Source organism: Mustela putorius, unplaced genomic scaffold (assembly GCF_011764305.1).
Source record: "Mustela putorius furo isolate JIRA1106 unplaced genomic scaffold, ASM1176430v1.1 tig00003834_pilon_pilon_pilon, whole genome shotgun sequence".
Classification (NCBI taxonomy): domain Eukaryota; kingdom Metazoa; phylum Chordata; class Mammalia; order Carnivora; family Mustelidae; genus Mustela; species Mustela putorius.
Genome location: NW_025421987.1, coordinates 59432220 through 59449438, shown reverse-complemented (window position 1 = coordinate 59449438; position 17219 = coordinate 59432220). Strand labels below are relative to the sequence as shown.

At 41.3% G+C, this 17219-nt stretch overlaps 1 protein-coding gene across 6 annotated transcripts in view; it reads left to right on the top strand.

Annotated features, from left to right (window-relative positions):
• Window positions 1-17219, top strand: part of PLCH1 (phospholipase C eta 1) — a 217284-nt gene that overhangs the window by 19215 nt on the left and 180850 nt on the right. For all 6 annotated transcript variants that reach the window (XM_013057739.2, XM_013057741.2, XM_045088543.1 and 3 more), the window contains exon 2: window positions 14250-14368. In XM_013057739.2, the coding sequence (XP_012913193.2) occupies window positions 14290-14368 (79 nt within the window). In that variant the 5' untranslated portion in view covers window positions 14250-14289. The remainder of the gene's footprint in view (window positions 1-14249; window positions 14369-17219) is intronic.

The following is a 17219-nucleotide window of genomic DNA, read 5'->3' as shown; positions in this document are numbered from 1 at the left end:
AAGCTCTTAAGCAAGGTCAGAAGGGAGAGGCAGTTTATCTTTAGAGACATGATGAGGGGCACCTGGGTGGCTCCGTCCCTTAAACATATGCCTTCAGCTCACGTCATGATCCCAGGGTCCTGGGATGGAGCCACATACTGGGCTCTCTGCTCAGCGGGAAACCCGCTTCTCCCTTTTCCTCTGCTGCTCACCCTCCTTATGCGTGCTCTCTCTTTCTCTCTCAGATAAATTATTAAAAAAAAAGACATAATAAATTATCCTGATGACGCAACAACAGAAGATAGAAGAGAATAAAATATTATCTTTCTTGTACTGACAGAAATTAACTGTCAGTTTAGACTTTTATTTCCATTAAAAATATCTTTAAAAAATGAGAGTGGAGACTTTGCAGGGTACATTTCAGGCAGAGGTAAATTATTTCCAGATGGATGGCCTCAGAAGCAAAAAGTAAGGATGAGCAAAAAAAAAAAAAAAAAAGGGAAAAAACAAATGAGGGTGCCTGGGTGGCTCAGTCATTGTCCTGATTCCGGAATCCTGGGATCTAGCCCCACATCGGGCTCCCTGGTCGGCGGAAAGCCTGCTTCTCCCTCTACCATTTTGCCTGCTTGTGTTCTCTTTCTCTCTGTCAAATAATTAAATAAAAAATTTTTTAAAAATGGTAAAAGTTGGGAGAAGTAAATAGAGTTAATATCTTATAAATTTCCTGCATAGTTTGGGAGGAAGTCAAAGATACTGGTTAAATGTAGATTTTTGTTAGTGAAGTGTGTATGTTAAAATTTCTGAAGCAACCACTAAAAATGACGGAACAACTTTCTAGCTAATGGGGAAAATTGAAATGAGAAAAATAAATCTTGAAGTCAAAAAAGCTGAGAAAAGAAACAGAATAAGACAAATAGCAAGTACAAAACAAAATATAGAAATAAATAACGAATGTTATCAGTAATTATAATCTGAAGGAACCAAAGATTTTTACACTGGATGAAAAATGAATTCAGCTCTTTGCTGTTTATAAAAGACATGTCTGAAACATAAAGATACAGAGAAGTTAAAAGTAAAAGAATATAGAACAATAAATGGATGATTAAAAGCCAGAAGAAAGCCTGCAGTATTGACATTGGGCAAAATAGACTTTAGATAAAAAACAAAAGAAAGGGGCACCTGGGTGGCTCAGTTGGTTAAGCAACTGCCTTCAGCTCAGGTCATGATCCTGGAGTACCAGGATCGAGTCCTGCATCAGCAGCCAGCTCCACGGGGAGTTTGCTTCTCCTCTCTCATGCTCTCTTTCACTGTCTCTCTCTCAAATAAATAAAATCTAAAAGCAAACAAAAAAACCAAAAGAAAGTCTGCAGGATTGACAATGGGCAAAATAGACTTTAAATGCTGAAAAAGCATTTTTAGAAAAAAAAATGGTTATATTGGTTAAAAGTTTCAACTCCTCGGAATGATGAACTTTTTAACAAAATTTATTTTTTTAAATTTTTAAGAAGATTTTATTTATTTATTTGACAGATAGAGATCTTTGGGGGGAGTCAAAAGGTATATGTGGATTTTCAACTGTGTGGGATATTGGCATCCCTTTCCCGCATTATTGAGTTGCTAACTGTATTACTAGTGAGATTTTAATCTGTTTCCTCAGTACTTGATAAAGTGGGGGAAAAGATCTGTGATCATATACAAGATTTAAGCAGTAGAACTTGAATAAGTTTGAGGTGATAGGCATGAAAATCACTATCTCAAAACTGCAGACTATGCATTTTTTCCAAATACACTTAGAACATTTATAAAAAAAACATTCAAACTTTGTTACCAGGCAAGTCTTACAATTATTTAAATTGTACAGTTACAATTTTTTAAAGATTTGATTTATTTACCTGACAGAGAGAGAGAGTATTAAGCAGAGGGAGCAGCAGGGAGAGGGAGAAGCAGATTCCCGCTGAGCAGAGCACCCCATGTGGGGCTCGATTCCAGGACCCTGGGATCATGACCTGAGGTGAAGGCAGACGCTTAACCAGCTGAGCCACCCAGTCACCCTGAAGTCTTAGCAATTACTGAATAATTGTGTCATACAGACCATATCTGTGACCACAATGCAATTAAGCTCAAAACTGATTAAAAATATAACTATGAATAATCATAGAAATGCTTCAAAATGACCTTTTCATCAGAGAAGAAATCGTCATGGAAATCAAAGTATTTTTATCTTCTAGTAACTAGAAGATATCATGACGATAGAAGATAAGAAAAATGTTATGGGTCAAAATTCAGGGTTGGGGAAAGAAGCTAAAGCGTGTATAAATGCTTATATTAGAAAAGAAAACCTGGGGCGCCTGGGTGGCTCAGTGAGTTAAAGCCTCTGCCTTCGGCTCAGGTCATGATCCCAGGGTTCTGGAATCAGGCCCCACATCGGGCTCTCTGCTCGGCGGGAGCCTGTTTCCTCCTCTCTCTCTGCCTGCTTCTCTGCCTACTTGTGATCTCTGTCTGTCAAATAAATAAAATCTTAAAAAAAAAAGAAAGAAAAGAAAACAAAACCTGAAACTTAGCTAAATGTTGAATTTAGAAGATTCAAATAGGGTGCAAAAGAGATTCAAAGAAAATAGAAAAGAATAGTAGTAATACTTTCATGTTATTCATTACAGAGGAACAATAATGACAAATTTTGGCTTTTCATAAGAGCTAGTAATGTTTTTGATAAACATATGATGAGAGTGACTTAAATAGAAGAGAACAGTACAAATAAACAATTACAGGATTGGAAAAGCAGATGTTTTAGATACTAAAAAGACTGTATTCTGAACTAATTTATGCCAAAACATTTGAAAGCTTAGAAAAAATTAATGAATTACTAGGTAAATATAAATTTACCAAAACTAAATTTGAAAAGATAGGAAGGCTTAATAATCCTAGAATTTTTAAATAAAATAAACCAGTTGAAAACAAACAAACCAGTAGCCAAATATTTCTTTGTAAAGGAAGGTCTAGACTGAGGTTTGGTTTTTTGTTTTTGTTTTTTTTTTAGATTTTTCTTTATTTGATAGAGAGGAAACACAAGCAAGGGGATTGTGGGAGGGAGAAGCAGGCTTTCCACAGAATAGGGTGCCCCATGGGGGGCTTGATACCAGGACCCCTGAGCTGAAGGCAGACACTTAACAACTGAGCCACCCAGGTGCCCCCTGAGATGGATTTATGAGCAAATGTTTCCTATCAAACATTCAAGAAAAAGATAATTTCAAACTCGTATAAATTCTTCTGGGGATTAGAAATCCATGTTATAAAGCTGTAATAACCTCAATAAAAAGTGTTGAGAACAATATGAGAAATGGAAATTGTAGGCCAATAGGAACAAGTAGGAACATACACATAAAAATCATAAAACATGAGCAAGCTAAATCACCAATGTATTGAAAAGACAATACATCGTGAACAGATTGGATTCATCCTGGAATCCCAGTGTTGGTTTAACATTAGAAAATTTACCAGGTGCTCGCTTCGGCAGCACATATACTAAAAATAGAAAATTTACCAGATTTTGGTAAATTTACAGCAGATTAATGCTGAAAGATCTTATCACGTGCAGAGAAAGTGTGTTAAAAAGTTTAATGTTATGTAAAAAACTGTTCAAGAAATTGAAATACAAGGGAACTTTCTTAATATGGTAAAGAATATTTATAAATAACCTACAACAAACATCACTGTTAATGGTGAAACATTGATTTTTTTTTAAGATTTTATTTATTTATTTGGGGGGGCTGCAGGAAGAGGGACAAGCAAACTTGGCTCTGAGCTCAGAGCCCAACTTGGGGGCTTGATCTCATGACCCTGAGATCATGACCTGAGCCAAAATCAAGAGTTAGAGAACTGAGTGACCATTCAGGCACCCCAGGATCCATTATTCTATGCAATATTGTTCTTCATAGTTGGGTTTTTTTAAAGATTTTTTTAAAAAAATTATTTATTTTGACAGAGATCACAAGTAGGCAGAGAGGCAGGTGGAGAGAGAGGAGGAAGCAGGCTCCCCGCTGAGCAGAGAGCTCGATGCAGGGCACAATCCCAGGACCCTGAGATCATGACCTGGGCCGAAGGCAGAGGCTTAACCCACTGAGCCACCCAGAAGCCCAATAGTCAGTGTTTTATATCCTGTTTTTTTTTTTTTTTCATATGGCATTTTATCATGGACATTTTTCTACACTCTTTTACAAAACCTTTGCAAACACGTTTGTTAATTACCTACACGACTGGCAAAGCTAACCCAAGAGCTGAATATTTAGAGTTCTGATTTTTTTGTATTATAAGAGATGATGCAGTGAACATTTCTAGGTATACATTTTGGCCTGTATCTTTAATTACTTTTATAATAGTATATTTCCAGAAGACTATTGCTAAACCAAAAAGTAGGGACTCTGTCAAGTGCTGGATACATACTATATTTTAAACTAGTCTTTTCAAAGGAAGTGTGCATGTTCTTTGGAGGGTGGACTGTATCTCATTGCTCAACTAGCTCAGAGCATATTCAGCTCCTGATTGCTGTAAAGAAATAAAATACACCAGGAACTTAGGGTTTAGTGGTGTCCCCTTCGAGCCTTAAAAAAATGAACAAAGTTCCCTTTTATTTCTTTCCCTTTGTGGACATAGCTGGGAGGGGGCTCGCTTGGAATTAGGCTGTTTGCAGAGCCCTTTAACAACCAGTTTGGCAGTGCTTGGAAACCTGTGGGAAGGCAGGGAGGGAGCTTGTGACAAGGGGGTGAGTGGGTGGATACAGGACAGTGACCTGCCAGCAGAGAAGTGGAATGGGGCCCCTCTGACCAGGGCCCCCCACAGCTCACCCAGGCAGTGTTCTGAACTGCTTGAAAAGCTGGCAGTTGGGTCTGGTCCAAAGGAAGAGGAGATGGGGCCCTTGATACGCTGTCCTTGCACTGTGTAATTCTCTTTACCTAAAATTAGTGGAGAAATTCTAGAGGAGCTGCTTTCTTTGAAATTTAGCTTTTAACTGAGTTTGGTCTGAATTCTCAACTTCTAGGGATAGCTCGGTACAGAAATTCCCAAATGTGTTTTTAAAAGCCATGAGGTGCAGGATGCAGTTTTGGGAACTTTTCCCATATGCCTTCCTGTCTTTTTAAAAAATTTATTTATTTTAGAGGGGAAAGGGCAGAGGGAGGGAGAGAATCTCTTAAGCAGACTCCCCACTGAACTCAGAGCTCCACAAGAGGCTCGATCTCACGATCCTGAGATCATGACCTGAGCTGAAATCAAGAGTCCGACACTTAACCCACTGAGCCACTGAGGCGCCCCATGCCTTCCTGTTTCTAAGCACTTATTACTTTATGAACATTACTGTCAGAGCCTATTAATTATGTATTTTATCTCACAGCAAGGCTTAAAGAAAGGGAAATCAGTACTTCTCCATATAAGCTAAATGCTACACTGCTAATGGGAATAAGCTGTGCTTTCTCAGGGCTATTTTAATTCATAATTAAAGGCAAAGCGGGGGCGCCTGGGTGGCTCAGTTGTTAAGCATCTGCCTTTGGCTCAGGTCATGGTCTCAGGGTCTTGGGATCGAGCCCCGAATTGGGCTCCCTGCTCAGCAGGAAGCTTGCTTCTCCCCCTCTCACTCCCCCTGCTTGTGTTCCCTCTCTCTCTGTCAAATAAATCTAAAATAAAATAAAAAGACATAGGGATTGGGATATTGGGGAGGGGTTGCCCATAATCCTTATTAATAGAGTGTGGGATATTAAAGGTCAGAAGGTCTGAGAGAGCATCTCATTCACCACCACCCCTTTTTTGTACACAGATGAGGCAGCTGAAGTACAGGGGTGTGAAGAGATTTACCTGACAATTTAGAGGTAGGACTGGTTTGCACCTCGAGCCTCTTAACTTCCAGCCAGGCATTTTTCCATTGCCCTTTAATGCCTTACTACATCCTGTGAGCTAGTTATTTCTTTTCCAATAGCAGGGTGAGTGCATACATTATGTTTTTTTTTTTTTTTTAAGATTTTTATTTATTTATTTGACAGAGATCACAAGTAGGCAGAGAGACGGGCAGAGAGAGAGGAGGAAGCAGGCTCCCTGCTGAGCAGAGAGCCTGATGTGGGACTTGATCCAAGGACCCTGAGATCATGACTTGAGCTGAAGACACAGGCTTAACTCACTGAGCCACCCAGGTGCCCCCATTCATTATGTTTTAATTTCGGGCTATAGCCTTCTTCCCCTAGCAATCTGGAGAATACACTGATCTCTTCAACAGTTTTCACAATGCTGGCTGGCCAGCAAATTTGGCCTTGGTGTTTCTGAACTTGGTCCAAGTAGCTCACTCAAATTTCATTGCAAAGAAACCTCCCACTATCTGATAATCAGAGGACTGACACTTGACTCTGATCTCTTGCAATCTGTCTACTTCAAAGGCTCCTGGCTGGAGGAACAGGGTATGCAGGTTTTTGAAGTCACATTTAAGCTTCTCCTCCTGCCTCCTTTCCTTCATTGATTGGCCCCTACTGGAGTTGAATTGAAGGGTTGGGATGGGAAGAGTAAGTCTTGCCTATCACCAATACCACAGCTCTAGGCTCCTTCCATAGGGAAGCGGAGTGTCAGGGAAGGAACTCAGCTGGACGGAGTATAGCGTTGGACTGGACACAGTGGATTTGGAGTCTGAAGACATGGGTTTGCAACCTGTTGTGTCCTATTAACCTCTTTGAACTCGTGCTTAATAATCAATGACTTGGGGCGCCTGGGTGGCTCGGTTGTTGGGTGTCTGCCTTCATCTCGGGTCATGATCCCGGGGTCCTGAGATCAAGCCCTGCATCAGGCTCCCTGCTTGGCGGGAGGCCTGCTTCTCCCTCTCCCACTCCTTCTGCTTGTGTTCCCTCTCTTGCTCTGTCTCTGTCAAGTAAATAAATGGAATCTTAAAAAAAAAAATTCAACGACTCATAGGGCTATTGTGTTAGGTTTTTATTTTATTTTGTTATTTTTAAAGTGTTTTATTTATTCTAGGGAGAGAGTGCACATGCATGGGGTGGGGGGCAGGGTGTGAGTGGGGGTGGAGAGGGAAGTAGAGGTAGAATGTCAAGTGAATTCTGCAACAAGAGCAGAGCCCGCCAGGGGGGCTCCATCTCAGGACCTGAGATAATGACCCAAGCTGAAACCAAGAGTTGGAGGGTTAACCAACCGACTGAGCCACCCAGCCACTCCAATAAGTGTCAGTTTTTTTAAAAGGCAAGATATAAATGGAATATTGTACAAACCATAGTGATTTGCAATATATATTGAGAGAATGGGAGGAATGAGAGGGGTAGTGGCAGTTTTTATGGAAGAGGGGTGCCAAGGAGAATGGACTGTGGTGGTAGCAGTTGGGGTAGGTGAACAGGGAGAAGTAGTGGTCAGCATATCAGCGTCTCATAGACAGATCCCTCTACTTAAGGGAGGAAAAACAAACAAACAAAAAAGCAACAACATGGATGGATCTAGAGAGTGAAATGCTGAGAGATAAAAGCCAGTCAGAGAAAGACAAATGATTTCACCCACATGTGGAATTTAAGAAACAAAAGATCAAAGAATAAAAGAGAAAAACAAAAAACAGACTCTTAACTGTGGAGAACAAATGGGGTTACCGGAGGGGGGGCGGGTGGAGGGTTGGTGAAGTAGGTGAAGCGGGTTATCCCGATGAGCACTGAGTAATGTGCCGAACTGTTGAGTCGCTACATTGTACACCCGTAACTAATGTTAACTCTACTGGAATTAAACAATTTAAAAATTGTATATGTATTTTTTTGTGTGTATATACATTTATGTTATATATACATATATATATATATATGTTATATAACTATGTATAATGTTCCCTTCATCCTGCAAAGTTCTTTTAAGGATTTTCCTATTTTAATTCCTTAGGCACAGTGTTAAAACTGATTTCCATTTATGAATTTGAATAGTTGTTTTTTATTTATTTGACAGGGAGAGAGAGAAATATATGTATATAGAGAGAGCACTCAAGCAGGGGGAGTGACTGGCAGAGGGAGACGGAGAAGCAGACTCCCCACCGAGCAGGGAGCCCCATGCGGGGCTTGATCCCAGAACCCAGGGATCATGATCTGAACTATAAGCAGATGCTTAATGACTGAGCCCCCCGGGCGCCCTAAATAGTTACCCTTTACTAAGCCATTCAAGTGACTTGAATAGATTTGCAGTGTTTTATAAAACTCATATTAAAGCAGTGATAGAGATTTGCCTCACATTTAAAAACCACTAAGGGAATTCTGAAGCTTAAGAGAAAGTTTCAGGTTTTGCTTTGCTTCCTACACCTTCAAGGGGCATGAGGAAGACTTTGCTACCAGAACAAAGGACTTGAATGCAGTAGATCTCCAAGGAAATCTCCAGAAAATACAGAATTATATACTGAAACTCAGGACTAGTTAAAAACACTTGTCCCCTGTCCCCCCTGAGTTAGTTGTTAGAGAGGAAGCTCGAACGGAGTGCTTGTGATTGCCAGGCGGCCTCTCCTTCCATTTTGCTCTGCTGACACATCTCACCAGTCAAGACTCTTTGGTTGCAAGTGATAGAAAGCTCAACGTGATGTGGCTTAAACAACACTAAACGAAAAAGGGGATGTACTGTCTCATTTACCTAAAAAGGGCAGGGATAGGTGTAGCTTCAGGTGTGGCTTCAATGATACCGGCAGGACTTCCTTTCTTTCCATTCTTCTGGGATGGATCCAGTCTCACACAGATCCTCAAACAGATCCCTTGTTTTGTTTTTAAATATTTTATTTATTTATTTCACAGAGATAGAGAGATCACAAGTAGGCAGAGAGGCAGTGGGATGGTGAGGGGCGTGGGGGGGTGGGGGTAGGGAAGGGGAAGCAGGCTCCCCACTGAGCAGAGAGCTGGATGCAGGGTGCAGGGCTCCATCCCTGGACCCTGGGATCATGACCTCAGCCGAAGGCAGAGGCTTAACCCACTGAGCCACCTAGGCGCCCCAGATCCTCCTCTTGTAGTGACAGGATGGGTGCCTGGAACTTTAGGTTTCGAGGCCTCAAAACTTCAAGTCCAGGAGAAAACTGTTTTTCCAATAGTTCAGGCAGAACCCTATGCCTGGTGCTCAGGGGTCTGAAAAGGCTGAGGCCCTGGGATGCTGTTCTTTGATTTGGCGGGTCTAAGCCACATGCCCACCTGAGCTGGCTTGGGCCAGACACCAGCTACACCTGTGCACGTAAAGGAGCTTTCTAGAGGAGAGCCAGAGGAAAGGGGTTGGGGACAACAGCTCACGGGATGCCTGCAACTGTACCGCTTTTTCTTAGGGGACTTTTGTGAAGCAGTTGTTTGTGTAAAGGATTTCTTTTTCCTCTGTAGAGTGCTAAAAAACGTTTTTAAACATCTTTGCTTGTTACTGAAAATACTTCCTGCTTTTCTTAAAGGTGTCATCCGAAATTTCCCTTTTTGAAGGTGGTCCTGTCCTACACTTACAGCTTTCTAAGCATCATATAATTTGACATTGGCAATTTTAGTCATGAACCTACAGATAAAATGGCAAAAGTAAACAAATGTGGAATGATTATAAAGGTGACTTATCATAAAACAAACTTAGGAACTTGTAAACGTTGTGGATATTTATAGTTCATCTGACAGGTGACTCCCCTCTGCGTACTTAACCTGGCTTCTTTCATTTCTTATGGCTGCCTTATTTCTTATGGAGTTTTTTTTTTTTTTTTAAGATTTTATTTATTAATTTGACAGAGACAGCACAGCAGGAGGAGGGCCAGAGCGAGAAGCAGGCTCCCCGCTGACGGTGGGCTTGATCCCCGGACTCTGGAATCATGACCTGAGCCAAAGACAGACGCTTAACTGAGCCAGCCAGACACCCCTCTTACTGACTTTTTGGAGTGTGAGGTCTTTGAGTAGAGTTGATTACAATTTCCGTTTCAAATTACATTTATTTTATAGAAATACGTTGATATGGCTAGAGTATCACAATATATTAGTAAGTTACTGAATTAAAAAAAGTAGATTGCAACATAGTAGGACCTGATTTATATTTTAAAAAAAGAGGCCACAGTAAACATGGCAGTTGTCTCTGGGTGGTAAGTGACATCACAATGTATGTTTTGTGAGCTTTCGTGTGTGTTTCAAGCTCTAAAAATGGGTAAAAATAAATTGTTAAAAGATACATGCATTTATATAGCATTTCCTGTAACTTTACCATCCATTAAAAAAAAAAATCTCATTAATCTTGTTTCAAGCTCTAAAAATGGGTAAAAATAAATTGTTAAAAGATACATGCATTTATATAGCATTTCCTGTAACTTTACCATCCATTAAAAAAAATCTTATTAATCTGAAGCCAGTTTTAATAAACCAGTTACTTCCCTATCTAAAGTTTTTTAGTTACTGTAAGTTATTAATTTTATGAATTGTTGCAAGGATTAGGCATCTGTGTGTTCTGTGAAGAGTTCTAAATGTAACATGTATGTTCCATGGACCCCTTGTGAGGTGCAGTAAGTCCCAAAGGAAAGTTGAGTCAATTTTTAAACATCTGTGCTTCTGCTTGAATATTGACCAAACAACTTCAAATTACGTGAATGATGCAATGGAAACACATCTCTAATGTAATCTGAATTGGTATTTTTTCTCTTTTTTTTTTTCTTAACGATTTTCTTTATTTATTTGACAGAGCGAGATCACAAGTAGACAGAGAGGCAGGCAGAGAGAGAGAGAGAGAGAGAGAGAGAGGGAGAGAGAAGCAGGCTCCCTGCTGAGCAGAGAGTCCGATGTGGGACTTGATCCCAGGACCCTGAGATCATGACCTGAGCCAAAGGCAGTGGCTTAACCCACTGAGCCACCCAGGCGCTCCTGAATTGGTGTTTTTTGAAAAATCATTGAAACTGCATTTTAGTAGATATTTTCACGTATTGTGTTCTTGCAAATGGGACCATGAACCCTTGGGGAATCCCAGCTTTGAGACTCCTGAGGCTGGGTTTCCTGCCAGCTTTATTTAACAGCTAAGTTCGGATGCAAGTGCTGCATTGTTTGGGGTCACATCATAATTTCAGCGTCATGGGATTGAGCCCCATGGGGAGCTCTGTGCTCAGAGAGGAGTCTGCTGGAGATTCTTTTTCTAACTCTCCCTCTGCCCCTCCCCCCACTCGTGTGTGCATGCTCTCTGATCTCTCTTAAGTAAATAAATCTTAAAAAAGAAAACAATCCCACCATATTGTATAACAGTCTAGGTCCTTCTAGCCTGTGATGGCTAGAATCTTGGGTTTGGAATCCGAAGATATGATTTCAAGTCCCACTGTTACCCTTCCCTAGCAGCATGGGTGAATCACTTATGTTAATATCCTCTTCTTTCCTTCTTTCATCTGGTTAAGAGGAAGCCAAGAAAGAGTCAGGTATGTTCATCTGTTTTGCTAATTATTTACAAAAGCACATTATTATTTCATCTTCTAATTCTGCTAACCTTCCCTGGATTGAGAATAAACAGAATGCAAAGGAAAGAATGACACAGGAAACCATAAGATCAAGTGAGTAAGGAAAATTGAGCGTAAATACAGACAGGGTTCTCTTTAATTCCATGTAACTCAAATTATTTCTAATATGAATAATCAGGGCACCTGGGTGACTTAGTCAGTTGAGTATGTCTGCCTGTGGTTCAAGTTGTGATCCCCAGGTCCTGGGATCGAGTCCCACATGGGGCTCCCTGCTCAGTGGGGAGTCTGCTTCTCTCTCTGCCTCTTTCCCTCCCCTCAGCTCATGCTCACTCTTTCTCCCTCCCTCAAATAAATAAAGTCTTCAAAAAATATAAATGAATAGTCAATATACTTCTGTAGAAAACAGGTACTATTGATAATACTAAAATTATTTCCAGTTCTTACAAAAAGGTATTATTAAATATATAGATGTCTTTGGGGTGCCTGGGTGGCTCAATCAGTTGAACGTCTGACTCTTGATTACAGCTCAGGTCATGATCCCAGTGTCCTAGGATTGATCCCTGCATCAGGCTCTTTGCTCAGTGGGGAGTCTGCTTGAGGATTCTCTCTCTCTCCCCACTATGTGCACACGTACTCTCTCAAATATTTAAAAAATATATAGATGTCTTTGAAATTGCATGTATGTATATGTATTTTATACACACATGTATACACACACACACACATACATACATATGTGAATGCACAGAAAATGAACTGGAATGATACACACCAAACAAAAGTGGTCATTCTAAGAGAGAGACTATGGAATGAAGGAAGAAGGGTTTTTTAAATTTTTAAGGATTTATTTTTTTAAAGATTGTATTGATTTATTTGACAGAGAGAGACACAGCGAGAGAGGGAACACAAGCAGGGGGACGAAGAGAGGGAAAGCAGGCTTCCCGCTGAGTAGGGAGCCTTGAGCTGAAGACAGACGCTTAACCACTGAGCCACCCAGGTGCCCCTAAATTTTTAAGGATTTTTGATGGATTTCAGTGTTGACTTAAAAAAATTAATGAGCATATATGACTACTTTATTTATATAACTAAAGATACTTTTTAAAAGAAGAGCTCTTTGTATTCAGTATTCAGTATTAAGTGGGAGGGGGTGTTATCTCCAGTAATCAACTGTTAGCTGTCATCTTTTATAGTTGGATCTATAGGTGGTTTTAACTTAGATTTGTGGGGCTCATTTTCTTTTTAGAGAGCTTATTTATTTATTTAAGGATTTATTTATTTATTTATTTGTGGTGGGGCGGGGGGAGAGAGAGAGCGAGCCCATAAGCAGGCAGAGTGGCAGGCAGAGGCAGAGAGAGAAGCAGGCTCCCCGCTGAGCAGGGAGCCCGATGTGGGACTCTATCCAAGGACCCTGGGATCATGACCTGAGCTGAAGGCAGTGGCTTAACTGACTGAGCCACCCAGGCGTCCCTAGAGAGTTTATTTATTTGACAGAGCAAGCGAGCAAGCTCAAGCAGTGGGAGCAGCAGAACCAGACTCCCCGCTGAGCAGATCGCCCAATGTGGGACTCGATCCCAGGACTCTGGGATCACGACCTGAGCCAAAGGCAGATGCTACCCAGGCACCCCTGGTAGGACTTATCTTCAGCCTGAGGAAGTAGGAGCGACTAAGCCAGACTTAGCCAGGCGGGAGTGAGGCATGAAGCCAGAACAAAAATGGATATGTTGGAGTCAGGTGAGATTGCTGCTGGAGAGGGTTAAGAAGGAGCCTTTGAGCCAAGGAGAAGCTCTGGCAAAAGCGTTAGGAGCCTTCACCAATTGTTCCATTGATGAATAGACAAAGCTCTGATAATTTATTTTTTTCACCAAGTGGCTGACTTCATCCTGGAGTATCTTTACAAAACTCTACATTGTTCTAATAGGACAGATAACAAATTGTTTCCCACCTGTGGGTTTTTCTTCGTGCCGGCCCTGCTTGGTGTTGCCTGGCTTTATTCTGTGACCAGGAAAGGAGCTGGAATTCTGAAAAGTTGCTTTAGCCAAATCCTGTGAACAATGGGGGCCTTGTTCAGGGTTATGCACATCAGCTTTTGGAGGAGTTTAATTCATCAGCTCAGATCTCTGCTTTTCAAATGCTGGCTCTAGTTAGCATTGTGCTCTCTGTGCTGGGGCAAGCCTGACGGAGGGGCAGGCACCGCTTCTTGTCTGCACGGCTTGAGACCTGTGCCCATTTCTCCTTACACCAGTGAGTGTAGTGTGCGCTGAGCCAGGCCTTAATGGTCCTGAATGGGCCACCAGTGAAACCAAAAGAGGGAGGCAAGCTTTCTTACCTGTTTGGCTTATCCATGGCTACACAGACATTGTTATAATTTCTAAGATGCCTAAGGATTGATTGCACAGTCTGCCAGAGGGGTACTAAGCCAAAATTCAGGAACTGGGAATGATGGTTACCTTTCCTCCTAGAGATGAAACTTCCTGAGAAGTTATCGGCTTTGCCTGGTTTTGGTCCTGGCCAAACATGAGCGAGGCCTGGAGCACATCAGCCCGTCCTGAAACTTATTCTCTGGTTGTAGATTTATTCCCCCCTTGAGATGGTAATGACTGAATCCCGAAAGGTGCTGTTTGAAAAAGCTACTGTCCGTGGTGTGTTAAGTGACGTCCTACCCTCTGGGAAGACTTGTGGGAAACTTCTTAGGACTTAGGGGATCCCAGTTCCACATTTGGAGAAGTTGTATGGGGCCTGTGTTGCCTCATCATGCCGGGTAACTGATGCATTATGTTACCACGGTGAGCGTGTGGCTGCCATTTTCCTCATGTTTGTCTCCCTCTGTTTCCCTCGACAGAGCAATTTGGTTTTGATGCTGTGCCAGCAATCTCCTGACAATGAGCTACTGGAACTTGGAGAAAAGAAACTGTGTGCAGTACCGCAGGCATTTTCTGGTGGACAACAGTGTATTTCATGGTGAGCTGCCTTTTGTGTTTGTGAAGTTGGAGCTTTTAGTTTATTTCTGACAGCACTTTTATTCCAGCGCCCTGGATGCAAATACGGTGTCGTTGTTGGGTCGAACCAAGAGCTCAAGTTAACTCGTTTATGGATAATTTGCCTGAGAAGCAAATTGGTCTCATCCACTGGTCGCATCCCCTCCAGGTATAAGAAATGTGCCTGCCCCAATAACCATAATGGGGTTACCACTTTCTTCCTTACAAATTAGTTTAGATCAGTGCCTTTCCTCCTTTATGCTATCAACTCCAATCCTATCCTTTCTGATGTCTGAAATTTTGGGAGGCTCAACCCATAGTAAGTGTTCAGTTAATAAATGCAAGTCATCAGTCTGCTTGTTACCAGCATGGTATGTGTGTACTGTCAGGCCACAGAGCCATTCAGAGCACTTACCTGTCATTCTCAGGTGGCCTTACTGCAGCCACCAATCAGAGAGGAATCGAGACTTGTCATTCCTCCCCGTAAACTAAGATGAATTGCTTTTCCCCTGCTGGGGTGTGTGTTTTGTGATACATAGTCAGGGATAAGCTCTGTCAATCCTGCTATCGGGATATCCTTGAGTGAAATTTATTTAAGAGTCAAAGATTTACTTGTGGTCAGTATTTTTGGAGCAATCTCCATCAAAAGCTGGGGGAGATGTAGAGGGTAGAGGGAGAAATTTCCCAGGGATCAGAGTGCTGTTTAACAATCCTATAATCTCAGCTGACTTCGACTTTCCAAGTTTAGTTCTTCTTTCCTGATTTGGTGACAGACTATAATGCTTTATTATTGCTTTAAGTTAAGTTTAAGAGAAGCTCAGACTTACTTACTTTATTAAAGTACTTAAGAGTTGGGGACCTGGGTGGCTCAGTGGGTTAAGCCACTGCCTTCAGCTCAGGTCATGATCCCAGGGTCCTGGGATCGAGCCCCACATGGGGCTCTCTGCTCAGCAGGGAGCCTGCTTCCCTCTCTTTCTGCCTGCCTTTCTGCCTACTTGTGATCTCTGTCTGTCAAATAAATAAATAAATAAATAAATCTTAAAAAAAAAAGTACTTAAGAGGTTACAATTTTTTTTTCTTTTTTCACATTCATTATGCTATCCCACTATAGGACTTTTCTAGGGTAAGGAGTACTTTATCTCACAGGTCAAGAAAGGGAAGCAGAGATGAAATGACTGTCCCAAGTTAACCTAGTTAATTATTATCAAGGTCAAAACTAAATCCTGCCTCTACCTTTCCAGACTGGCTCTCCTGGCATTGCAGTATCTTGCAGGTGAATGACTCCTTAGCAAAGGGGAGTTGTGACCTTATCCTGTGACCCTGAGTTCCACTCTGTTTTTCTGTGAACCTCATCTAAAGTTTCTGTTCATTGCTTCATCTCTGTCTCTCTCTCTCTATCTCTCACACAAACACAAACACACACACATGGCATTTGCTGTGGGGTATTTTCTGTTACAAGTTTTTATTTGTAATAAAAAAAGAACAAATATGGTAAGTGAAGAAACAAAGGAGTTAGAAAAAGTACCTTTATTTTTTCAAGATTTATTTTGCATCTAATTAGATAAAGTTCAGATTTAAGTGCTTTCATATAGTATTTTAGAATGCCTTTGTCCAGAGATCTCAAAGGCTTAACGACTTAAAAACAATTTTCTGTGCATTTTTATAGTTGGATTACCGCTTAGTATATTATCATATCATGCTGAAGGCTTGATGAACGCTCGTATTGCTTCGGTTCAACATCTTTGCACGGGTTAATGTTCATCCCTTTTCATGTGGAGGAAGCTGAGGTTCAGGGAAGTTGTGAAACGGTGATCTAAATTTCAAACTCTGATCTTTCTAACTCCAAAATGCCATTATTTCTTTTGTTCCAGACAGCTATCTCCCTTTTGGCAGAGAAATCAGCACTCAGAAGCTTAAGTTCGATCCAGGAGTAGTTGCTCTGCTATTAAGTAGCTGTGTTATGATGTGGAGCAAATGGTATAATCCTTTGAGAGCCTCGTTCTCTCCCTGTGAAATGAGCCTGCTGGTCTTGATGATCTCGAGGTTGTCTATAGTTCTAATACCTGAGATTCTATTGAAGTACTTCTGAGAATTACAACAGTAATTTTTGTGAGGTACCTTTTCACTGAACATGAGATACACAAGGGGGCAGTAGAATACTTAAAATATGAATTGGTTGCTTACATGTTAGAGCTACGGTTTTCAAGTAATTAGAGATACCAGATTTTCCCAAGATTGAAAGGATGAAAGCAAATTAGAATTATGATTGTATTCATTTATAATAAGGCAGTAGCTATAAGTATTTCTGATAGTGTAAAATACCATTTTGGATTTTTTTTTAAAGATTTTTATTAATTTATTTGACAGACAGAGATTACAAGTAGGCAGAGAGGCAGGCAGAGAGAGAGGAGGAAGCAGGCTCCCTGCATAGCAGAGAGCCTGGTGCGGAACTCGATCCCAGGACCCTGGGATCATGACCTGAGCAGAAGGCAGAGGCTTTAACCCATTGAGCCACCCAGGTGCCCACCATTTTGGATTTCTGTGCCTAAGGATATGTAATTCGGGAAACAGTGATGTCTCTACTCCTCCTCTTTGTTTACCTCTGCAAAAATGAACTTATTTAACTTAATGGAGATTTGTGAGGAGTCTTGTACATTTTAAGCCAGGGGAGCTCTAGAGACAGTATCTGTGTAGAGGATTTCAGAGCGTGCCTGAGAGAAGAGAGAAGGCAGGACCTGTTGGGTCAGAAATGTCTGATACCTTTGGAAGGGGCTTCTGGAATATGGGATGTGAGTTTGGATGCTTTTTGCCTACTTGGTTTCTCAAGCAGGATG